The 27,183-nt window shown below is 34.4% G+C and overlaps 1 protein-coding gene across 4 annotated transcripts in view; it reads left to right on the top strand.

Moving 5' to 3' along the window:
• LOC129800872 (muscarinic acetylcholine receptor M1) overlaps positions 1-23,120 on the top strand; it is a 31,563-nt gene extending 8,443 nt beyond the window's left edge. The window contains exons 2-3 of one of the 4 annotated variants that reach the window (XR_008751658.1): positions 17,703-20,061; positions 21,564-23,120. Coding sequence is in view for 1 of the 4 variants with exons in the window: in XM_055845588.1 (XP_055701563.1) it covers positions 18,177-20,003 (1,827 nt within the window). In the remaining 3 variants the exon portion in view is untranslated. Of the gene's footprint in view, positions 1-17,702 lie in introns of all 4 variants that reach the window. The other 3 variants (XR_008751660.1, XR_008751659.1, XM_055845588.1) reach the window with 3 other exon arrangements.
• Positions 23,121-27,183: the final 4,063 nt, after the last annotated feature.

The raw sequence follows: 27,183 nt of genomic DNA, 5'->3' as shown, positions 1-27,183 counted from the left end.
CTTTTTCTCACAGAAGTTGTGCGTTCTACCATCAGAATATACTAGTATATATGATTATGAATGGAAGCCAAGAGCTCAGCCGTAGCTTCTGAATCGTTCGTTTTTCTTTCGAGGAGATTCAAATAATTTTGTCCATATTACATGTGTCGTTTTTTACTTAATATTCTACAAACATTAATCACACATAACAAAGAGTATAAAAATAAAATCATTCGATTTGCACGATTTTACAAACTATAATTTTCATTTCCCTGTTTATTATTTCTTTGTCTCCATTTAGTCATTGTTGTAAACATTTTTTTTTGCAATACTAAACACTATTTTTATATATAGACAGCATGAGGCAAGTTTAATTGTGTGAAATTTTCATTGCCGAAAATACTGCACGAATACTTGCGTCATGTTATATTATAAAATGCGGATACAATGGGTCCAAATTGTACATTTCGATGGCGCAATCGGTGTCCTCTTCGTATGGCAGAAATACCAATTAAGCCCCCAATTGCCGCCGCCTCCTGCCCTGCTTCCCGTGGTCCCATGTCAGTGGGTGGGAAAAAGCCAAAGAGAAAAGTTCAGCAAATAATCATCGATGGCTATACTCAGGCAACCCAAAAGTTTTATATTTCAACATTGCTGAAGCATGTTGAGAAAATTACCCACCTCAACTTACAATATTTTCCCACAAGTATTTTTACCCAAGCACATTAAGTAGAGCTAATGGAAGCGTGTCAATTTGAAAGATGCCACATAAGATCGTAATCATTGAGGGACATACTCAAATTGAAGAGAATTTGAGCAGTCACCATAAGAGATTCAGCATGTCAATTCTCATTTTGCTTCATTCACCACAAATAAGTCAAGTGGAAAATTTTATAAAACATCGCACCTTATTTAAATATCTCTCTCATTCACCTTAATTGCCCTCACTACTTTATTTAAATCATATGCGGGAAATTCTTCATTTATAAATATAGAATGACTTCTATAATGCAGTTTAATTAGGTTTCACAATTTCCATTGAAACTTATTAAAAGTGAAATGAATAGATTTTTTTTCATCATTGGTAGTTTAATATCGTCGGTTCCGAAGAAGACTATTGTAAGTCCAAAATGTAAACTTTACAGGAAAGAGGTTTAAACTTTGACAGCTAAAATTTATTTTCATTAATTTCACTGCAATTAGTGTACTTTCAGCTTTTGAAATTATTTCATCATACTTACGCATTGAATATCTTCTAGTTAACACTACTTTTAGATTAATTATAGCAAAATTGTGGGCAAAAAACTCAATAATTGGGCACGCTGATTTTAAGTTTTTTTCTTGTAACTTTTGCAGGAATATCTTAATCAACATAAAATTTTGTGGGGATATAGATTTAAGGTTTCTGCATCCAATGATACCATCTTTTTATACTATTGTAAGTAGACTTACAATAGTCTTCTTCGGAACCGACGATATGCAAGAGTTTCTCCCGGTGACAGGCATGTTTAATAAGAACCTTAACTGTTTAATTAATTATTCAATGATGAAGATTTCCTAAGGAGAAGTAGGGACAAGTGGAGCAGTTTTAAACATAAGAGTTTGGGTTCATCATTCGAAGATTTATATAAGATCAAAATTAACTTAATAATTGAAATGTTTTTTTACGCAAAAATGTTATAAAGATGACTTTCGATGGATAAGTTTTCGCAAAATTTATGACTCGTTAGAATAATAATGAATTTGGTGAACCGATCATTGAAAAGAATTCCCTTCCAAATATTTAAAGTCAAAATACGATTTCAGAAGTGAAAGGAAATTTGCTAGAGATTTTTTGATGAATTTTTAGTCTAGATTTTAATTTTATTACCCATTAAATTTTGAAACCTTTTTTTCTCATTTAGTGTTCTTTCATTCAATGGACCTTGAATATTCATTTTGTATTAAATATGGCATTAAATATTGAACTACTTGTAGCTTTTCTTGACTTTATGTAGAAAATATAATTATAAGTAAGAATCAAGAATACCATTCTTCTAATAAATCTCTAATAATCTAACCATCCTTAAAGTGTCAAAATCATAAACTAATTTTTCAATTGCCTGTAATTTTAACAGTAGGGGAGACTGGGGCATAAAGTCACAAAACGGATATTTTATTTTTTTACAAGCTACTCGAGCGCTTCAAAAATTTCTAATTAGCGTAGTTTTATAGGAAATTTATCGCTCTACAACTTTGTGATAGTAATTTTCCTCTATTTTGTAAGGAAATACGTTTATCGAGCCAATTTCTAATAGGTAATTTTGTGGCTATTCTCAAAAATGCTGGGGCAAATAGTACCAGACATTGGGTATTATCATATTTTGATTCGCTTCATTACAGGCTTCCGTAAATTTGAAAAAATACCTAGAGGACATATTTCCATAGAAATTTATTCATCTACACCTTTGTGAAATACCGTTTTCTCTGCGAGAAAAGTGAGAAAACGAGAAAAGCGCTTTTCAACCTATTTCAGAAAAAACACACAAAAGACTGCAAATCGTTTGACCAATGCAAACAACAAGCGGCGAAACATGATAATGACGTTTCTTTTCGCCGTGAGGCATCAGAAATTGCTTCGCTTTTTTGTTACTTTTTGCTCTATACCTTTTGTTACTTTTTACCCCAAGTGTCCATTTTTCATAAAAAGATTTCTGGAGAAAAGGACTTTTGTGAAATTCTAAAATAGATACCGGATTCGTATTCAAAAAATCGAAATTATTCAGAAAATATTCACGAGTGCATCAATTTTGGAAAATAAGTAGGCAATAATTGTTATCTTCTGCAAAGAAAATATTTCAAAAATAGGGCTAAAAATTTCAATGTTTTTTATTTTCTGAAATCCTTGTTCGAATTCTAAGAAACTTACGACATTGAAGAATGTCTATGGAGGCTATCTATAGAAAAAAATTTGAAGCTGCTATATTTTTTACCTTGGAAGATATTGAATTTTGAATTTTTCGATTTGTGACTTTTTGCCCCAGTCTCCCCTACTAATCATTTTACTTAGGGTTCAAATAAATTTAAATAAAAATGTTTATCTTATAGATCTAGAAATATATTAGTCATTCAAATACATTGAAAATATGTGATCGGCATACTTTTTAGTCCAATCAGCCTCACTTACCCTTAATTATATAATTTTAGATGTAATCTTAAATCGATTTATGTGGTATCTTTATAGTCATGAGTTTTATGTATATATAGAATACATCATTTCCACAAGTTCCTCTTTTCATTGCCATGGCTTTAAGAGCTATATAATTTTCAATTATCCTTATAAATTTATACACTCAGAATTCATTTAACGAAATTAATTATTTCACTCTCATAATCGGAAATAAATCATTTATGAATCATAAAATGAGCAAAGGAAAAACCATTTAATATGAAGCTATTCTTAATAAAATTAATTAAACAGTGTTTTTAGAAAAAAATATTCTTTAAAAGAATTACCGCTGATTGAAACTGTGTAAATCAATGGAATATTACCAAGTTACTTTCCACTTCAGGGATATGATGCAAATGCATGGAAGAGTAAAGAATGATCACATATGCAGAATTGACAAGTCTATCCGGAGTGGCAGCTGAGAAGAGCAATTCTTGTCGCGCAATCCGCCACAAATTAGAGAACGTCTCTCTTGTCACTTGCCACAATCATCTCCCATCCCCGGGGTCATGTTTATTCACGAGATTTTTGGTCTTTGTGGGTAATTTTCCATGGCTGGAACGGCACACGCAGTTCCATGCTCCACCAACTAAACTCGAGGGATGACAATGGAATTAAAGGGTCGTTGGTTTACCACTCCATGTCTTGGCAGTTTACCAACCCCCTTGAGCAAGATATCTGTGTTTGGTATATTTTGTTTGCTTTCTACGAGTATTTCTTTCCTTTATTTTGCTCCACCCCTATGTTGTCTCCACTTTCAACCCTATTATTTGCATTTTTACAACTTCTCCGTGGAAAATCACCCAACCACCAGTTTCATGCTCATTTTTACAGCAATTCCCTTTGGTTTATTTGACTAATGGAAAAACTATTATTATGTATTCATTAAAAGTCCAGAGTTGTAAAGCAAAATAAGATTACAAAGTAGACTTTCTGATATAATTTCTTATTCTTCCTCTTAAGACATACTTTCTAGGGTAGATTCACTCCTTTTCACCATCTCAACACCATAATTCTAATAGGGGAATGTAGGCATGGTTCGCACACAATGAACCTTCAACAATGCTAATTTATCTTTGGTTTCAAAGCCAGTTTTAGCCATATTAACCTCATGAGACGAGATGGGAAATGGTAAATCAACTCTTTGCAAACAAAAAGAAAATTCGCATTTGAAGATTCACTGTGTATGACGTTTAATTCTTATAAACATTCTACTAATCATCTTTCAGTTTTTAAAGTCAGTACAATTTTAATCAGTTTATACGAGGTTGTTTAAAAATTTCAATTTTGATTTATTTTTTTTTTATTTTTATTTCAAGATCCTAATAATGTATTATTAGATTTATCATGGGGCCTAAGGTTACCCTCTAAAGTCGATTAGTATCTGAACTCGGTAGAGTTATTTATTCAATTTATTAGTATTTCCTGTTAGATTTGGCGTATTAACATTACTACATAATTTTTATCATAAATAATACAAATCAGTGACAATTTCATATAAATTAACTATAAAACATTTAAAAATTGAATAAACAAATTTACATGTCGAGTTGAGGGATCGGTCGACTTATGGATACTTTATCTTAGTCAAATTAAAATTTATTATTTTAAAGAACGTGGCGAAAAGTGATAAAACTACCCTATACGTGGTATTTCTATGTTGGGGAAAATTAATTAAAACACCCTGTTTTTGGGGGCAATTAAGACGTCTCTAGAAGCAATAAAGAGGACAATCATTTCCATTCATTTTTCTTTCATTGATGCCAGAAGTGGGAATGAAATAGAGGCATTAATTAAAGTGGTATATTGCAGAAACGTGTGAGGTGTGGCGAGCTTTTTTTTGAACTTGCTTCACATAATTGAAACAGAAAAAAAGTTCTGTCAATGAAGTAGAACAACTGCCACCCACAATAGAATTTATTCCACTATTTCGATCTTAAAAGCACCAATGGTTTTTTTTCTGGTATTCTCCTCTGCAGAAATTACACAAAAAATGGACACATAAATTATCACTTACGGGAAGAAATAACTCTCCAAACAACTTCCCACGAATAGAACAAATATCTACCGGTCAAACTTCCTCTTATAATGATTCCTACCACCTATAAAGTATATACGGTCAATGTCTTCAAAATGTGTGTCGATATCTTTTAATGAGACTCTTCTAATGATGTCTGTATCTGTAAAGATGAATGATCTCAAAATACAAGATATTATCGTCAATCCTCTTTGTTACTTTAACCTTTTGACTAGAGAAGCTTGGAAACAAAATCTTCCACTTTTTGCGAATCAGCACTCAACTTTCACACTGAATATTTAATACCCAAAGGTATTTATTTAAATCCATGAGATTATGAAAATTCTGGCAGAAAAAGTATCTCTTGATGATGCCATCAGTGAATAAAATGTTAGTCATCACCGTGGAAGATTTATATAGAAATACCGAAAATGTGCTCATATGTTGATCACTCATGGGAGATATATGAATGTAAATTAGTGTCACTAAAATTACATGTATATCTTTACAGAAAAACCGTCACAATATTCTGTAATTTATTTACACATTTCCAGTATGATTTTTTTTTCTGTGAATTTTTCAAACAAAATATGACAAGCGATCTTAGCCTATTTCCAGACACTGACTTATATTTATGATGGACTTTTCTCAGAATGAGAGCTATTTTTCACATGCTCATCACACACTTGGAAAATAAACTTTTGTACTCAATAATCGCAATATTTGCCTAAAAATCACGAATTAAGTGTATGATTTTCGTGGAAAAAAATCTTCAGAATAAAATGATTCTTTGTGCTCATGGAAAATGATTCATCTATTTCATATTATAAGTTGTAAATTGAAAATTCTGTGGTTCAACAGTATGTTTTTGAATTGGAAGATTAAATTTAGGGAAACCGGGGCAGAATCAGCCACGTATAAAATTAGATAGTGGTATTTAATTGTTTGCCTTCGAAGGAATATTGAGGAAACCACTCTTTATTCTAAATATATATATTTCCCTTACTATTCATAGAAATATTTATCAGCCTCATACAAACATTTTTTGTAAAAATTATATGCAATGAAAAATTTCATTTGGTGGTTAATTCTACACCGGTCTCTCCTACATAGATTTTGTTTACTTAAATTAATATTAAATATATATCCTCCGAAGCTACAAATAGAAGAATAAAAATTTGCTTATAGCTTTATAAATTTAATAAATTGATTGTGATTTATATGATAAATGTTTAAGATAAAGGAAGTTAAAGTATTGATCCCATAATATATTTTAGTCTTATTGAGTTTTATAATTAGCTATGGAATATAAGAATCTAAAGGAATTCAAAGTGTTTAAAACTGTAAGCTTTTCTTTATTATCGTAGATGTGGGCAACTGATCTCGGGATTGACTTTGCCCCCCTGCTATTCATAAGCTTCACTTTAATTCTGAGACTTAAGGCTGGTTTTCACTGATCAAACATAATAGACCAGTTCCCTGAAGACCATCTTTAAGGGCTAGAAGAATTAAAAATTGTAAAGAATCTCAGCTAAAAAAAAACTTACGAACAGTAATTAGGGGGCGGGCAATGTCACCAGCAACGGTACGATATTGAGAAAAAAACACTTTTGGTCAATAAATTCACAGATTTATCATCAAATAATCCTAATTGTTCAGTAAATAACTTAAAATAATCAGAAAAAAAATTGTTTAGCAAAGTAATCCTTTTTGATCCATAGAAAAATAAAAGGTGATCCTTACTCTTTTTACGTCAAATTAAAAATAATAAGATGGCTCACAATTCACAACTTCTTCATTTTTCATCTGCTAAGAATATTTCACTATTTTTAGAGATTTATAATTTTTGTTTTAGTTTTACACTGATTAAATTGCATTTTTACTGATTATTTTATCGAAATACTATTTCAATTGGTTATTAAGTTGTATTTTTCATTAATATACTTATAAACTGTAATTTAAATCATGAGATTATTCTTTTTATAGATATTTATATAAGAATTTAACCTTAAATAAAATTCCGCGACATTCTCGCAATAATTATACGAAGTATTCCATATCCGTTTAAAAATAATAAAACTCTGATTTACATAACTCTCATAAACGTGTAGTTTCTGCAATACCATATTCAATCAAATATTATTACCAATTAGAACTTATTCCCAAGATCTTTCAAATAAATCCAGTCTTGACCAAAATCGACTGATAAATATACATTTTAGAAAGCTATGAAGGTCATAGGCGTATGCGAAAAAATGTTGTTCTAGGGTAGCTTAAAAAATAACCCAAAATGATAAATTGTATGAATTCTTTTAATGAGAAATTACAATATTTTGTTTTAACAAAAAAACTTTTGAGGTGTATAAAAACGCACCAAACGCTCATGAATACTGCAATATGGGCTTCAAACTGAAGATTTAAATTTAAACCTGATGTAATAGATTTTGTTAATATAACTAAAAAAAGGATAATTAATTCTAGAGTTCTTAATATGAAAAATGCCAATTTAACCATTAAAATTCAAAATTTCATTAATGATATAGCCAGTTATGAAATTAGTTAAGCTAATGTAAACCTCAGGTCCGAGGGTGCCATAATAGAATGATATTAATTTAAACATTTTTCAATATTGTTATTATTTTTATTTTTATTCATTAAATGGTATTGAATAATAATTCTCCTGAATGGGCTCTACACACTAGAGAAATTTATATCACTATTGAAACAAATTTCCTGCACTTGTACATGAAAAACTGCAAAATATGCACTGAGAAAAAAAAGAGGGTGCGATTAACTCTTTTTCCTCATAATTTTAACACTTTTTAGGTGTAAAAATATATCAACATTTTTTAATGTTAATTTTACACGTTTTTAATGGTAAAATTAACATGAAAAAGGGTAACTTTAACCCCCAATACACCTAAAAAGCATAATATTTACACCGATTTCGGATCAATTATGCAGGGTAAAATTAACATTTCCGGAATGTTATTTTAACTTTTTCGGATTTCTCTCAGTGTGGGCATAAATTTCTTTAGTATGTAGAAGCATAATATCGGCATCAAATACTTTTTAACGTTGATGATAGCTGAATTCAACTGCTTGGACTTTTGTGAATTCTAAAAGAACTTTTTTTGGCACTTTACCTAAACTTAATATCCATTCAAACATTTACGAGTTCAGTGTAAGGTGATATCATTTCAAAAAGTGCTCTTATATTCTAATATGTATTCATGAGAGAAGGAGAACAAGAAAATGTCAATATTTGGCTTTATTCCAATTTTTTAAAAGCGATTCTGATTGAAAATCAATGTCCCTGAAAATGCACCATTAAATTTTGGTAATTTTCTGTACCAAGAGGCACTTATCCGAACAAGATAATCTGCCTTGCTTAAATGGAAAAAAGTTCCTTAATTCAATTATCTCGACTTTCATATTTTGCACAAAGAAAGATCAACAAAGTATTTTGTCATGCAATCTACCAGTTAGTGCTAAATATGAGAGACACCAGAGAGTGGCAGAAAACAATGAATGAAACAAGAGTTTATAATTAACACACCGAAAGAGAGAGTGCGATAGAAAAAGGATGTGTTAATTGTAACGAGCTGTCGAGCAAGAACAGCGCACCTTCACGCCCCCGAAATAGAATGCCAATGCTTTATATTATACATATTGCCAGTGTTGCATAATGTTTGATCAGGTAGGGAGATGAGAGGTCTTGTAGAGCACTGTTCATTGTTGCCAAAAGAGATAAGCGGGTGTTCACACAAAAGTTGGAAAGACCGTAAAAAAGAACTATATATATATATAAGCGACGAGTAGCATTGGCCCCTTTTGTATATATTATATGATTTTTGTGGTATTAAAGTCCAAAATCTCATTCACATTTTCTTGTACGATGATGATGTCTCTCAACATGACTAAGAAATATGATGTACTCATAGTATAAATACCTATGAGTATTTGCTGTACGCAAAAAAAATCTAAATAATTTATGTTGTATTTTGAATTCACGCCATTCATATTTGCTGAGAGGTTTACGTAGATGTGACACACAACGGAAATTTCTGTTATTAACCGCCTTACTTTGCAATTTTTCTCTTACTTAGTTTGTTGATCTCCCTGGTAAGGAAAATTTGTAATTTTCACATGCAAATCCTACGTACGACAAATGAGATGCTACGAAATTTATAGGAGTAGTATATTATATTTTGAGATTGCGAATTGTCTGCAAAAAAATCTTTGCAATGGCTTAGGAGAAAATATAAGAACCACCAAAGATTAAAAAAAAATGTTCAAAACAAATCCAACATCATAAATTATTAAATTTGTGATCCTAAATGAGAAATCGTGACTGAATTTGTAATTCGATTGATATACAAACATTTGTGAATGAAATAGGTTGTTTCGTATCCTGTTCAAATTTACATTAAAATCCTTATTTACCCTAATGGCTCCGACACACCTTTTGAATCAGGAAAATTTCATGAAATCAAAATTCACGTCCCTTTCTTTCTCACACGTTTTAATAATAATAATAATAATAATGCATATATTTAAATCACAAAAATAGGGTCACCCCTCTTACAATTGTGATTGAAGAACATATAGTAAGTAATGCAAAATGCAAATGAGAATAAGGAACAAAATCTTAATAAGAAAAAGAAACAAAAGGAAAAAAAGATGAATAGAAAAATAAGAAGCATAGAAGCTTCTAAGGTTCAGCCAGAAAGAATTCACGGATAGCATCCGCGGAATTCCGACTACCACACGGAAGAGAATTAAAAATAGTGATGCCTTTCACAAAAAGCGTCCGATAAAGGCAATCACTGTTGACTTTAGGCACTATAAGACTCCGAACCCTGGCCGAACCCCCCCTAACCAACAGAGTCGACAGGTACTTAGGACATCCAAATATCAGCAGGTGAAAGAGATATAAAACAGCTCTCATTCTCAAAAGAGATGGCAGATCACAACCAATGAACACATTTTTGTGAGGAGTGATGTGATCTCGGCGACTTAAGCCGCATATATACCTGACACAATCATTAAAGGACACTGTCAAGCGGCGAATTGTGTCACTATCCGCTGCAAAAAAGAGCTCTGCCCCGTAGATAAAAAAAGGAAGAAGAAGCGCTCGAGCGAGGATCAAGCGAGTGTCATAGGGCGTAATGTCCCGGAAGCGTCTAAGAGTGTAAAGAGAATAGTTGACCTTACGGCAAATAGATGTGGCATGATCAGACCATGAGAGTGTAGAGTTGAAAATAATACCAAGGTTTTTGACTTGATCAACAAAAGGGATAATTTCACCGTGTAGGTATAGAGGTTGAAAATTAAATGAGAGAGCTTTCTTAGAAATAACAATAGCCTGGGACTTTTTCGGATTCAATACTAATCCATTTAATGAAGCCCAATTTTCAATATTGGAAAGATTTGCGTTCATTAGAGAAAAGGCATTTGAAGGGTTGAAGGGATCGCCCTCAACATAAATTTGAAGATCATCTGCGTAAAGGTGAAAAAAGCAATTTAGCAGCACAGAGGGTAAATCATTGATGAAGAGAGAAAACATGAGAGGGCCAAGAATTGAACCCTGACCGATGCCCTTACTTAGGGAAGCAGGAGGTGAAATATCTTCACCAAATTTGACAACTTGCGATCTTCCTGAGAAGTAAGATCGTGAAGCCCAATTTTCAATATTGGAAAGATTTGCGTTCATTAGAGAAAAGGCATTTGAAGGGTTGAAGGGATCGCCCTCAACATAAATTTGAAGATCATCTGCGTAAAGGTGAAAAAAGCAATTTAGCAGCACAGAGGGTAAATCATTGATGAAGAGAGAAAACATGAGAGGGCCAAGAATTGAACCCTGACCGATGCCCTTACTTAGGGAAGCAGGAGGTGAAATATCTTCACCAAATTTGACAACTTGCGATCTTCCTGAGAAGTAAGATCGAATAAGGGCAACAGCTGAAGATGAGAATTTGAAAATTGAGCACAATTTATAACAGAGCAAATCGTGAGGAAGATTGTCGAAGGCCTTTGTGAAATCTAGCAGAACTAGAATCACAAAATGACCTTGATCGATAGCTGAAGAAATGTCATGAGCTACCCTGAGAAGGGCAGAAGTAGTGCTGTGACCCTTTCGGAAGCCCGACTGGAACTCACAAAGCATACCATTGTCAGTCAAATATTGAGAGATTTGCTCATGAAGGAGGATTTCGAATGCTTTTGAGAGAGAAGAGAGGAGGCTAATTGGCCTAAAATCAGAGAGAGATTTGGGATTAGATATTTTGGGAATAGGTACTACTAAAGCCCTTTTCCAACAGTCAGGATAAGTTGAAGTCACAATAATGTGATTGAATAGGTCAGTGAGCACTGGTACAATTACCGGGAGAAGAATTTTAATAAAATCAAGGGAGACGCCATCACACCCCATAGCACTAGACTTGACACAGGAGATAGCGTAAACCACATTTTCTTGCGAAACACAGCTGAAGCTAAAACCCTCCCAGGGCGCGGAAGGCAGAGAAGGAGAAGCCAAGATACCAGCTGAGGAGGCCGAGAAAAAGGAACAAAAATCATTTGCATTAAAAGAATGATTCTCACTTGGCGAAATGGAGGGTCGCAGGCCAAGTTTCTTAATATTCGCCCAAAGTGTTCTGGAAGGGAGTTTAGGGTTGAGGCTATTACAGAAATGCCGCTTTTTGCGAGCCTTAATAAGGCTACATACCTTATTGCGCAGCTTTTTAAAGCTTCTTTCATCCCTTTGCGAACCCGACCGCTTCCACTTTTTATAGGCTGTATCTCGGCGTTTAATAAGTGTTACTACGCCGTCATCAATCCATGGTGTGGAAAGAGGAGGAATAAGGAAGCGCTTCTTGGGCACAACTCTTTCGAACAAGTTAATAAATAAATTTGTAAACCTATCAACCCTCTCGGAGGCCGAAGCATTCAGGAATACATCTCCCCAATGAACCAACGATGCAGCAGTACGAGCAGCTGAAGCATCACAGTTTTTAATATCTGAAATTGTTTTATATTTATTCTTAGGTTTAGGGAGACGCATACTATATGAAACGCAAATCAGATCATGATCAGATATTCCTGGAAGAGGACTCTGACAAAATTGAATGATTTTCTGCGAATCACAAGAAGGAAGAATTAAAAGGTCTAATAGTGACCCCATTCGCGTTGGATTGAACGGCACATAATAGAGAGAGCGTGCTGATAGGAGAGCCAAAAACCTTTTGGCTAAGGAAGTCTGTAATGCAAGGTTAACATTAAAGTCACCCATAATAACGAAGTTGTCATAAGACATCACAAAATCAAGGAAACATTCAATATCTCCAAGATTTGTTACTGGAGGAGGGTTATAACATGTGAAGATATTAAAGGTGACACTATAAGAAATTGCACGGGCACCGACATACTCAAGCTTTCCAAATGTCCCCGAGCAGAGTACTGAGGAATTGAGGCAATTGCGGACGTAGATGCCAACACCACCTCCCCTTTTTTGATTAGATCTGTCACACCTGAGGAACTGAAAGTCCCGAGCACCAACAGACTCCATGGAGTCAGAAGAATCAAGCCAGGTCTCGGAGACACACAGCACCGAAATCGAAAAACCTCGAAGAAGAGCACGAATCTCATCAACATGGCGCCTGATACTTCGCGCATTAATATGCGCAAGCATGCAAGCGTAACGAGAATCAGCAGTAAGCTTATTTAGGCATATAGAAAGAGAATTAGAATTAGAATCAGCGTAAACTAAATCATCAGGCTGAACCTCAGAAACTGCAGAAATGTCACTAAAGTTAATATTTAACAAAGAATTACAAGAAAAGCTAGAATTCAAAGAGTTAGAGAGGGATGACCCACTATATAAACCAACAGAGGAATCGCCCCGAGTTTCAGCATATCCAAGTCTAGCCTTCCGATGGTCCAGCGGCAATTGGAAATCGGGAGTCTGTGTCAATATCAGTTGTTGGGGCACTTTCTTTGATTCCAGGAGTCTTTTTCCTTGCCCGAAAAAGAAATGGTTTCACCAAAATCCCCTCTTCCCAGAAGTCAGGACAAATCGCCTCCCCAAACTCAGCATCTGTCAACTCCACGCGAAAAGATGCACACTTTTTAGATGCAGGGGCTTTAGAAGTCAGGCAAATACATTTGGGGGTCCGACCAGAAGAAAGTCGCTTCGATAACTCTCCACGCAATTGGTCCTCCGTTACCTCGCGAGATAACCGAGACAAAAAAAGCCAACGATAATTCCTTGCGATAGGCAAGGCATTAGCCATTTTGGCCCGGCCCCAAATCACCGGCCTGGGACCCCGGCCACTCTGAGGAGGTTCACTGTTACCTTCCATAGCTACATCGACAACAGGTGAAGGTTCAAGACGTGGAGGGACTCCCGGAGGAGCACTAGTAGTTTTCAGACCGGGTATCAGGAGCTTTTCACGCAGATTTTGCACTCCATCCCCGCAACTCGGAGCAACTCCATCACCCACAACACCAGAAGAGCGACGATTTTGGTCAAGCGTCTCACGCTCATTCAACAAAGTTGATTCCAACCTGTCCTCCAAAAACCGCTGGCCATTAGGGAACGGACCCGGAGTCATAGACCATGATCCCACGGAATCAAGCCTGTATTCAATTGCCCGAATATTGGTTCTGAGCCCAAGACACTCTGCCATTTGGCTACGAAGATGCCTGTTCTCCTCGGCAAGGGCCTCGCAAAGACCCTCAACCTTGCTCAGGCGAGCCACCAAGGCATTAAGTGTCACATCAACATGCCCAGCAGTATGCGAAGAGTCCCTAGACAGATTATGAGCGCCCGACAGATTCTGTCCAACAGACGAGCCGTTCTGGCTATTATCCATGCACATTTTGCAATGCCAAGGAGTCGATCCATACATTACTTCATTAATAGAGCTTGAAGTAAGCGGAGGGTCGGTACATTGTACATGGTATCGTCTTTTACAGGCCCCAGCGCATAAGATTCCTAATCCATGACGACGATCAATAACCGTCGCACAAAGCCCACAACGCTCAACAGCGGGCATTGCAAAATTTCACAATATAGGTGCACAGAAAATTGCCCAGTCACTTCAAATTCTCGCACCACGCGCCCCACGTACGACAGAGCGGGAGCCAAGAGAAAAAGCGGGAAGCTGAAATGCCACTCCTAGAGCACACCAGATGGCGCAGCTCACCACCACGAACAGCACTAACCTAACCTAATCCCTGCAGCACAATCACAATTGTTAGGCACGATGAATGCGATGACAATCGGCCCGAGAAAAACGAATATCCGGCGCTGCAGGAGTCCCGTCAAATCAAAAACACTGCAGTGGGCTTAAGGGCTTGTCCACAATGCTTATGATTGACGCAGATGCAAAAAAAAAAAAAAAAAAAACGGCGCCTCAGGAGTCACCAGATATGCCAGAGAGTCTTACCAGAAGACAGTCTCAGTCCCACCAGGAAACAGATGCAAATCCCGCCACTACTGACCCACCAAAGCACTGCAGTGGGCTTAAAGGCTTCTCCACAATGCCAGTGATAGTTCAGAGTGGATAAAAATAAGAGGCAGGAAGCTTTGTGGGTCAACTACAACCGAGCACCTCAAGATGTCAATTCTCAGGTCCAGGATCCAGCAGATAAAAAACGGCCCCAATAAACACCCAGGAGATAAGGATCAGATATTGCCGTTCATAAGCAAACATCCACTCATCACAGGTGAAGATACCTCCGGTCTTAGCGCCTTACAACGTCTTTGAGTGCAGCACAGGTGTGACAGTATCAACATAAACCGCAAAGGTATATCAGTCAGTTTTGAAGATTGTAGCCACGAAAATAAAAAACCTCCAATATAAGAGATATTCCGTGGCCTTCTCCAAGATTTTCCAATTCTCAAGTGCTCTAAAATCGGGACAAATATAGGCAAATATGAGAAAAAATTCTCAGCCAGAAAATAAAAACAATAGGGTACTTATCTTTCAACTGTCAAAATTGAAGTTTTGCGTAAGTCTATCTATTTTTTTCTCACACTAAATTCGATTGATCTATAAGTTTCGATTGATCTATTTGATTGATTGCAATAAGTTTAAAAAAAAATGGGATGAAAATTTCGACTTGATAAAATCGTCGGCTCCAAACAATACTGCAATTCTACATACAGTAGTATAAAAAGATGGTATGTTTGTATGCGGAAACCTAGGGTAAAGTGGAACAAGTTGGACAGTGGTACAAGTTGGACAATGGTACAATTTGGACAGGGCTTTTTGCCTTGATAAATTTAGTACTTCATTTTTATTTGTATATTTTTAATACTTTAGTTTTATAATTTGGTTCCTTGTGCTTAAAAACAAATTTTGTACTGTATTTATTAGGAAAAAAGCCATGTCCAACTTGTACGGGCGAATTGTTCAACTTGTAACACTAATTCCAAATTATATCACTTTACCCTAGATCCCCCAAAAAATATATTGATTAGGTTGTTTCTGCAAAAGTAATAACGCAAAAAAAATGAAAATTGCTCGGCACAATTATTAAAGTTTTTGTCCACAATTTCACTGTAAATAGTTTAACAATATCGTTAACCAGAAGATATTAAATTCTTAAAGTATGATAAAATAGTTTTTAGAAGGGAAAAGAATACTAATTGCAGTGAAATTAAGAAAAATCAATAAATAAGCTGTCAAACTTTAAACATCTCTCCTAAAAAGCTGCATTTTAGACTTAGGGCCTTGACAGACCTGGGGATTAGCCGAGAGACGGCTTAACGTAATTATACTAGAAATAATGGTTAAAACTACATTTCCATCATTTTTCACTAAGTCATCTCTCGGCTTAAGTCACAAGTGTGTGTAGAGCATTACAATACTTTAATTTAGAGCCGATAAAATTTTCCTGATCTAAAAAGAGTGCCGAAGCCATAAAAATGTTATTTGGTTTTACTGACCAATTTCTTTTTTTTACTGCGGGATAACTCACTCATGTTCAAAGGATTAATGTTACTTGCTAACTAAATGCCCATCAGCATTCCACTAACTAAGCCGATTATCCGTTTAGCCCTTTAAGGACGAGAAGGTCAAAAATCGAGGGTCAGAAAAAAATTTTTGTAACATTTTAGAGCAAAATACAGCTTTAAAGGCCATAGGAAAAATCTCATTTTTGGGTCACTGGTGACCCAATCGTCCTTAAAGGGTTAAGCCGAGAGACGGATTATACACAGATACTTATGGAGATATAATCTAATCATTATTTTGATTATAATTAGGTTAAGTTGTTTCTAGGCTTAATTCGTATGTGTGTCTAGCATATAACGTAACATAAAATCCTGTAATCAATTTAACTCTCAATTTATAATATCCAACCCCTATTTACTCCGCAAATATTACATCCAAATGAAATAAATTTAATTAAAAAAAAAAACAAATAATGAACACAGAGGTGCTTTACCTTTGTTTTCATAAAAATGAAAAGTTATTTAAATTTTCATTATTAGTACCGTTTTAAATTTTTGTTTATTTGCAGATGAAATTTGTGGTATATTTAATTACTTTTACAATATAGCTCGAAGCACATCAGAATTTTTTTTCAGTTTAGGCTAAAGACCTTTAAAATATTTAATGTTTAATTAAAATATAAGTGGATAAAATGAAAAAAAAATCCTGAATCCTATTTTAAGTTTTTTAATTGAAAAATTTCTGGAAAAATTATCTATTTAACTAACATTTTTAGTAAGTTAAAATTCGTCTAAACAATATGCACATATACAGACACAATTCTGATAAAACTGTATTAGATTAAAAAATAAATCAAGAAAAATATAACAAGATTTCGTTGATTTTGATAGCTAAGAGGATAAGTATGAATTTTTAAAATAAAATTATGCTACTTATTATGAATATGAACGACGTATTTATTTAATTTTCCCATCACACCAAAATAAACAAAATATTCCGCAAATAATTATTTCTGTGGCTTATGAAACTTTAAAACCCTGGTTCTTTGTCTTTTTCCTTTTTTCTAACTCAACACACTCTTAGTCAAACAATTCAGCAACATGTTAGACCATCTGGTATTCCCATGGCATTCATTTCAGTTTAATTATATATTGAACTGAAAGGAAAATTCAATTATTTATTGGTCCAATGTAGAAATAGCTTACTCTCTCCTCGACATTGCCATTGAGCGTTTAAAAGTAATTGCATCGCAGGTCGAAGTGGCGGGAGGCATTGTGTCTGATAGAAAAATGAATAGAAAATTTAAATGAAGCCCCATTCACAATGGCACAGAAGTTGCAATCAATTTTGTCGCTATTCGAGGTCAGGTGCGACAGTGATTATATCAATGTGTTAATTCTTTTCTTCGCTCTCCCGGCTCTCCCCAATGTAAATTAAATTCTATAAATTATGCGATCATGAGAGAACGATATATATTATTCATACTTCCTAGTCTTCATCTTTAATCTTTATTGTTTTCTTTTTCTTTTTGTTGCAGAAGTTGGTGTTCAGTGGCAAAGTCGTGTATTGGACATTATCTGGGAAACTTCTCCATAGAGTTTGGCAATCCAATTGACCAAAGCTGTGAATTGAGCGATATTCAGTGAATAAAGAAGAGTTCCTGCAAAATTATTTAGCACCACAAATCTCGTAGCTCTTGTAGCTGGTAATTGCAAGTAAACCGATAAGCAACACTTTGTATATATTTGGGACTCAGCACGACAAATAAACTACGGCCTGTCTCTGTTCTGTGGAATCATCAGAACTGAAGCAGCCTGGATGATTATACATATTGAGTTTGTGTAAATATTGATACGAGATTTTCGGATTTTGTGCGCGCGCCATCCGTGCTGAATAAGTGTTTTGAACTAGAGACATGCAGCTGTGAAATTTGTGCGATATGGGAAAGTTATTGTGATGAGCCAGTGGTCAGATGAAGTACCATCGGACACTGTGAAGCTTATAAGCAGAGATGGCTATAGATTTCTTTATCGGAGCCTTGCTGCTGCTCTCCGCGAGCGTAAATGTCCTAGCACTTGGCGCCTTCTGGGTAACTCCAAGTCTACGTACAACAGCCAATCGCTTTGTCATCAATCTCTTAATCGTGAATCTCGCCTGCTGCATTATTCTTGGACCGTCGCTCCTGCTCAATTCCAGTGCTCTTCGACCTCCAAGTGACGATGTTGATGCATTCGAAACAACATCCACAAGGACTAACTGCCACTTCAACAGAACAATCCCTGGATGCTCAACGAATATTATCTTCCAGGAGACTGCGGTTTCCGAAAATAGAAACACCATCGTTATAGCTGAAATCGATGAAGAAGTTGAGGAATTTCGACATGAGGACAATAGAAAATTGTCCGGCATTCGACTCTGGACTTTAGATGTTGCAGCTGCTCTTGGTGCTCTATCTGTACTCCTCGTAGTAGGAGACACATGGTGCGCAGTCACAGATCCTCTACGATACCATTCCCGCGTATCAGGACCTCGAGCATGGGCCTTGATCGGAACCACGTGGTGCCTGGGAATTGTATTTGGTGTAGCATCAGCGTTTCGTGGACGCGACGCCCACCTATACCAGCCCAATGGGATTTACAGTGCTGTTTTCTCATTTGCCTATTTTCTTGTAATAATCCTACTACCATTCGGCCTTGTATGTGCCATGTATTGGCGAATATTCCGGGAGGCACGCTCAAATGGCCTCCGAATGCGCCAAAATGGATCATCTCCACTCCTCCAGAGTGCCCTGAATCTCACATCTTCCAACACACAGCAAACACCACAAAACCTGGGAGAAAGACACTCATCAGTGCCTCCAGGTGGACTGCTCATGAAACTAGACAAGGAGTACGATGCCAAAGATTCCAGCACAAAACCATTGCTGTTCAATAAGCACCTCGAAATACCAAAGTCAATGGATCGCAACCAAAACAGCATCTTGCTGTCGCTATCGCTGGCGGGTGAAGAATCCATTCGTAGAAACTACAGTGCCCGTCAGCTTTTTCCACTCGAAAATCTCGAAGATGGACTCAAGTGTGATCTGAGACATGCCAGCTCGACGCCAAATCTTCAGAAACATACCACTGTGGTGGATGTTTCAGGGCCTCTGTTGCCCCTGCCAACGGTTCAGGTGCATCCAAAGGCCCTCAGTTACATGACTTCCATTCGCCACAGGCTCTCTAATGCTTCTTCCTTATTCAAGTATCGTGAGGAATCGCGTGCTGCTCGAATTAGTATCCTTGTGGTTATTATGTTCCTTGTCTCCTACATCCCCTATGGTCTGTTGGTCCTGCTAGAAGGTCACAGCGTTCCTCTGCTTACACCCACCGATCGCACCCTAGTATCCATATTCACTGTGGTCCTGGCCAATCTCAGCTCACCCTTCATTTTTGCCTATCGCAACAAACGAGTCCGTCGCGGCGTAAGGCGTCTCATGGGCATCGACGCCAAGACCAATGAACGCCTCCAACGACGTAGAAATACCACCAAAACTAAAACCATCACACTCGCATCCAAAGCGGACACCAAGTTTCCCACCAACGCCAAGAACACCTTTGTGCTGGAGGTGGAAAAGTGCCCGGACTTTGCTGCTGATCAGCAGAAAATTTACAATCAGCACAACCTACAGCCACCATCTAGCCAGATCCCTGGTTTTGTGCCACACTCAACACCACGATCCAGTGATGCTGATTGCATCTTTGAGAAGAAACGGTCGCTCCTTAAGAGAATGTGCGATACATCGCGTAAATGGGGATGTGCTACGGACTCATGTGCCAGTGAACAGACAGATGTCTGAAAGAGGAAGTCACTCCAAAAGAGGAGCTTAGAATCTCTCTATTTGTGCCAGATGAAGCGTGAGTGTGAAAATTCATTGGGTGTTATCATAAGTCATATATTCAAGATTACAACTTTCACACGACTCTTGATACTGTTGACACAAATTACAAGTTTAAGAAAATTTCCATGGAAAATTGGTGTAATAACTTTTAGGGTTTCAATGCACAGGAAAATTTATGAAAAGTTTCAATTGACTTTCTTTGTATACATTATAGAACAAATTGTATTTTAATATCAGAAACACTTGGAAATAATATGTTTTGTATCTCAATTACCTATATTCTATATTGAAGCGGAAAAGACCAGATGATCAAAATTTACGAAAAAATCTTTTAAAAAAAATTTCTTCTAGATTTCGTCGCGAAAACTTTTAATATCATTGCAACATTCAATCCAATGCACACTGAATATAAGTACAAATAACTGTTTCCATTTTAATTTTACGATTTTAGAAAATTGATATTTAAAAAATTGCTCGCTTGTGTTTCATAGTTTCGTGAAATATTGGATGAGAAACGACTTAAATAATATTTTTTTTTATACAAAAATTTATCAAGAAGAAATGTAACTTGAAACATTTATGTAGACGTAGAGCTCTCATCTCGTTCTCTTCATTCGAAAATATTACGAATATAAAGTTCTGCACAAAATAATTCCATGCAAATCAAAATTAAATGGTTATTATCAAATTATAAAATTTTTCGTGTTCAAAAAAAGTAACTCAAAGAATAATTGAAAAAAATGTAAAATTTCAATTTGTTTTATTTTGTTTTTGTTTTTTTTTTTAATACGAGAACTTAAAGAAAGAGTTCCCGAAAGAGTATAATGACCAACGCACAATAACTTTTGTTTGTAAACATGTTTTCAAAATTTCCTATGTGAGAGAGCGAGATGACTAAATCCCAGTTTCATTCGTTCTCATTGAAATGTCAAAAACAAGTTTACAAAACAAAAGTTATTCTGCGTTAGGCATAATAATTAAAAATAAAGCTGATTTGTTGCTGAGCCTATCAAACACATATCTAGAAAACAAAAGTGGTCATTATCCTATTATTATTTTAAAACGCTATTAAAGTTTAATACGTACTCGCAGAAAAGTACTTCATGGGGCTGTCAGCGATATAAGTGATTTGATGAAGTAAATAAATAATTAGTATTTCAATTTTAAACGACTCAGAACACTTAAAATATATCCCAAGAAATTATTTATTGATATATTGGCACTTCAAAAGAAACCACAACCTTCTTTAAATAGAAGTCCAATATTAACCAGAAACTTATACCGATGGTTCCGCATTAACACATTCACGATCTATTTTCATCTACGATTTGTGATCTATTTTCACAAGAGTCTATAAAAAATTGACATTAATTATTTAAATTTTGTTTTGACTCCATAATTTGCCAGATGTTTCAATTTTCTCACTCCTAAAACTGAAATATTGCTAAAATATTATAAATTTCCTATGTGCATTGAAACCTCATTTGCGTTGATCTTCAATTTATCATTCATCCCAAGAATTGAATTCACAATGCCAGAACAATGAGCTCTTCTGTTTACAAAACTGAGAGATTGTTGACAATTAAATTTATGGAGCAGTGTGTTACTAGAGGAATTAAGATTTGGTGCTAAAACGCTAAGTGATATCGATAGGAAAATAATTTCATTATGTGGAGACACGAAAATGTTGAATGAATCAAATTTATACAGGGTTAAAAGATATTTTAAGCGACGAATTGACATATATTTTTGCATGAAGAACAATTGAAAAAACTAATGAAAGAGTTTGTACAAAAGAAATGGAATTGGGAAGGAAATTTTAGTTAAAAAGCATGATGGCAAAAAAAGCAAAAATGTTCTTGTTGAGTAGTTTTATGCTCTTCTCATTTTTTTTTATTATAATATACTTTGTATTTAATTGTGAATATTGAAAAGAATATGTTTTACCAGAGTTTAACATATAAATACGATAAAGTATTATTGACACCGAGAAGGAGTAATATCATGTGTTGAAACGTGATACCAAAATTGATAAACTCAATTGCTATTTGAAGCGTTTCTCTCTCACTCTATCCAATTAAATTCATTTTATTTCCATGGTGCCTCCAAACTTACTGGCCTGGGCTACCCTCGAGTCCCACCAAGCACTTGAAAACAAAGGCCAACCAGCTTATAAATTGACTAAATATTTTGCCGACAAAGTCAAAAATTCTTTATCATCCCAAATCTCAATCATTATTTTTTTGGGAAGTATTAGCTTAGCATTTTATCTTCCTTTCTCTCTTCTAAACTCTAAACAATTCCGTAAGCGAATTTAAGGCATTATATTTATTGGTCAACATAAAAATCTAATACGGCTTCTTGACATTCTCAGCACCCACAGATTATGCATTAGTATTTAGTATATTATTTATTCTCATTTATAGCTTTTTTTTTTCATTTGACAATAAGTGCTGATATGTGGGTATTATAGTGGAAAAATTTTCTTTAGATTACTGACACAATTGCCTAATGCTAAAATAATATTTTTTTTCACATCAGAGATACATTATTGAGATATTATACATGTTATCAAAAAAATAAATAAATAGAGAAATTGTATCAATTCTAATAAATATATGGAATTTATTTTTCTACATTTCAAGAAACCCTCTTGAATATCATATTGAACTATTAATTTTAAAAGATTATAGATTTATAGAAGGTATTAACTTTATTGATATACTGCTGTACATAGAAGAATTGTAAAAAAAATAAGAAGACATGCAATGTCCTACAAAAATTATTATAGATGATTAATTGTTAAAAAGAAAGAATTATAATTGCTGTAGTTGCCTCAAACTCTGGCAATGCTCTCTTACATTCATTTTATTGTAAATATAATTTTATAGATAGTGTTTAATGCTTGAATGTATTAGAACATACGAGTTTTGAAAGAAAAAAAATCGATTGATTTCTTATTAGATAGATTTATGCAAAATACTGTATTGAGATAATTTTCAAATGTTCTCTGCAGAGTATGAATGTGTATAAAATATGCTGAGACAGATTAAAGGAGAAAAAAAATTGAATAAATTGTGTTTTTACTTCAATTTCCTGCAATTGGATTTGGCGAAAAAAATCTTTTGAGGGCGTCATGCTGCAAATGGTGTCAGTTTCTATTTTGAGGCATTGCACAAAAAATATTCGCTTCAATACTTTACAAAGAGGTTTACAAATGCTGTGCAAAAAATCATTTCTTTTCTGGTACTATTCTACTAAATCAAACCTCCAAGGCATAAAATCAAAATTGCAATTTTACTTTTATGATCAAACAATAAAGAAGATACTTCATCACAAGGATTATTGCAGCATGTTTCTAATGATGAAATTCCACAAAGTGTGTTAGCTAAAAACAGTGCATTTTGAAGAAGAATTTGAGTAAGTAGTTAGCATAATTTCATAGTACTTGTTCATTCTTATAGGGTAAATGTCCTAATTCAAACCCATTTCCAGACTCTTTAACTTTGACAGAAGATTCAACTTTTTTCGGAAGAGAATTACATTAATTTGCTCCTTGATTCTTCTAGAATGTCACTGTTTAGTGAAAATTCTTTAGATATAATTTGAAAACTTCTTATATTCAAGAAAAATACGCGAGTGTAAAATACTTCTATTGGAAACAAATTAATCCAAATGGAGACAAGGGAAATTTTCTAATTGGAGACAAACAGCGTAAGTGAAACCGCACCGAAGGGCTTCCAAAACCTTGCTAAGTTGCTCCTGAGTGCAGGATTTGTTCTTATTCCTGGTCTTTTCACCTTTCCCATCTAAAACAATATAAAAAATCTCTCCAAAAAAATCATATTTCCGGTGTTTCCTATTGAAGCATTTGCAGACACTTCAGAGAAACCCATTTTGTTCACGAAATAGGTAATTATTTCATTTGAAAACTTCACGTACTGTTAATAATAAAGATTCGCACTTAATTTAACTAAAATTAGCCAGAAATATGACATAAATGTTAAACAAAACGAATAAACAACAGTCACCTTATTGTGTTTTTTTCATTCGAAAACATGGTCAATCGATGAAAAATTCGATGGGGAAAAGGTACACTGTGAAATTACCTGTGAATCTGTGAAATTACCAAATTAAAATTTGTGAATATGAATGGATTTTCGCTTTATTTGGAGCAAAATTAACTAAATAATGAAACTGTGGTATAGAAAATATATAAATACAATAATTTAGTACTGTATTTGTCGTGAAAACAATGACGTTTCCATTTGGAGTAGCGAAAAATTTCCATTTAGAGCAGGTTTCGAATTAGCTTAATTTAATACCCTATATAAAACATTTTCAAAATTTGTAAATGAAAAATAGGTAATGCACTGGGCTTTTGCAATGTGAGACAATAAAATTAGATTAAATCGAATGCAATCAATTTTTAACTTTTGTCAGAGTGTTCTACTTAGTAAAATCCTTACAGTTTCATCTCCCAAAGTTTTCGCTTAAGTGTTGATCTCTTTTAAGGAATCGAATTGATTGAATTTTGCATGAGAACCTTTGCTGAACTACTGTAGATCATTTTAATCTAAGTATTTTAATGAAAAGCATAATTTTGGATTTCAGTTTTTTCTTTTTGAAAATCTCCCCGGTAAACCTTTTATTTTTACTATTGCCCCCAATCATTGGTAATGTGTTTAAACGACGTAGAGGGAAGTGGGGCACCTGTGGTAGCTTCGAAATTGGGCTTTTTTCTCATATTTATAAATGAAACTACTTTATCACGATATAATTTAGCTCCACAAATTAATTACAAGCCAAATTACATTATGATAAAGCTAAATTCCATTTAAAAATAAGAGAAAAGAGTCCAATTTCAGTCCCAATTCAAAGGTGCCCCACTTCCGCTATCCTTAGAGAATTTTTGAATGCATCGCATAAAATAGTTTCGCTTGCAAACCCTTTCACAGATCAATATAGTCTAAAGCGTCTAAAGAGAATTTTTCGCTTCGGTAAGTACCACAATATCATCGATAAATCCATTTATTCTGCGAGAAGGAGGAAGTGTTGGAAAATGCAAATTCTTACACAGATTTTTTTTTCTATCCAGAAAATTTTTCCATCCGAATGCCTCCACAAAGAATGTGAATTTCCCACTCAAAAAGCCATCAAATAGATTGTGTTACAAACTTAAAAGTCTTATTCAATCAAATGCCATGGTGAATTTACATTCTCTCCCCCTTGATGCACTTGCAGCATAATACTGAATTTTATTTTACGGTAATTAGATTCCCCAGAAGTTGTCATAACATAATGAAGAGATAAAAATGGTGAGTTTCTAGTTGTGGAAGCTAATATTGAATATTGCAAACAATTGTGATGTAATGTGGTTGGCTTTTCAGCTGGAGCTAATCGCGTGCCAATGTGGAGGTTTTATATTACCTTGAAAATTCTCTCTCACATTTGTTATACTTTCAAATATTTTTTTTTCTATATCACCTTATTATATTTTTAAGGTAAAGACCAGAAATTACTTGCACTTTGCCATATCTAGTATTTTCCTCTCTAAAAATAAAGAGGCACATTTTAATGCTCTCACTATTGAGTCATCTGGGAAACACCCAAAGCGACATTTAATCATTTTCATCTCTAATACTTGCATAGATTGTCATTCGTGAAATTTAATCTAAAATCAAGAAGACAAGCGATAATAATCAACTACACGAGATAATGTCGATTTCCACTTACAGTAATAAAATGATATAACTTGATATTGTGTGATGCACTTGATTTAAGTTTCAACCCTTGCGATAACGCATTTTTCTACTATCTCAATTCACAACAATATTCATTTACCACGTATTTGATACGACCGATACGACCATGATATGGTTATCTGATAGTAGAAATAAATTGTAAAATTCTTTGTCCACGACAGAGATTAAAAATTACTGGCGCTCTATATATTTTTTTTTCGACTGTGTTCCGAAAATGTCCCCCTCACTTTTGGCTTAACAGAAAAGTCGAGGAACCCATTCAATTTAATCACAATGAATAATCGACCTTATTGATTGCGAAAAATTTTCAATATCTCCCAAAGTTTGTCTCAAAGTAAAATGAAATTGACAAAAATGTCCACAGAGAAAGAAAAGAAGGTGCGGAAATTTTAACCTATGCGCATTTTGTACATCGTGATCGGATTGTTATATTATCGTAATCTTGCTGGTTCCTCACAGTTGCTTTGAACTAATTCATAAATAGCCCGGAAATAATAAACAAATCAGAAAAAAGTGTTTTGGTTCAAAATAAAAATACTGGTTTTTAAACTGATTTGAACCAGATTTATACTTATCTGAATATATCTACTAAATCCACAAGATTTTGTAGTATTTGGTTGAGAATGTACCCTTCTCAACTAATTTTACTTTTAACCTTATAAAACCAGTCAGTCAGCCGACCGTAAATCAGTCGAATTTGAATATGAATATCATGATATATTTAAATAAGGTAATTTTTAATGTTATTTCATCTATTTCGAAAACAAATTATAGAACAAATAAATTATATCAATAATACAGCAAAAAATTTAATTCTGTTTTATACCTTTTTGAAAACCCCAATATCAATTTTATTTTGAATAGTGACAAGTTGAAATTCATTTAAAAGGTATTTCAATCCTGTAGGGGAATTCTATAATTTTCGTGGCATTGTCACGCGTGAGTTCGAAACCTGACAATGCCATTCGAGCTTTTTTAGTGATATCATATGAGTTCGAAAATACAATTCATTGAATTTTTAATGAAATCCCTTCACTTGATGAATTTATGAAAATTCAGTCTGTCTTGGTTGATTTGTTTAACAATATTCATTGGCAATGTCACGGCTACAGAATCGCATTTTCGAAAAAGCTCTCGTAAGATTCTAACCCAATTTGTCATATGGCATTGCCAGAGCGTTACAGAATTCCCCTCCTAGACCAGTCTTAATGGATGCAAATCCCGGTTACAAACAACTACTAGCCGGTAATGAATCAGTAATTTTTTGAATCGAAATGAACTATAAAAATGAAATAGTGGAAGTGGAAACATGTTGCGCAACGCTCGTGATCGTAATTCTTTACCTCAGTTTAATTGCAATACAACTAAAGCAT

Source organism: Phlebotomus papatasi, chromosome 1 (assembly GCF_024763615.1).
Source record: "Phlebotomus papatasi isolate M1 chromosome 1, Ppap_2.1, whole genome shotgun sequence".
NCBI lineage: Eukaryota > Metazoa > Arthropoda > Insecta > Diptera > Psychodidae > Phlebotomus > Phlebotomus papatasi.
The sequence above is the reverse complement of the archived record's forward strand: the minus strand, read 5'-3'. Positions and strand labels throughout refer to the sequence as shown.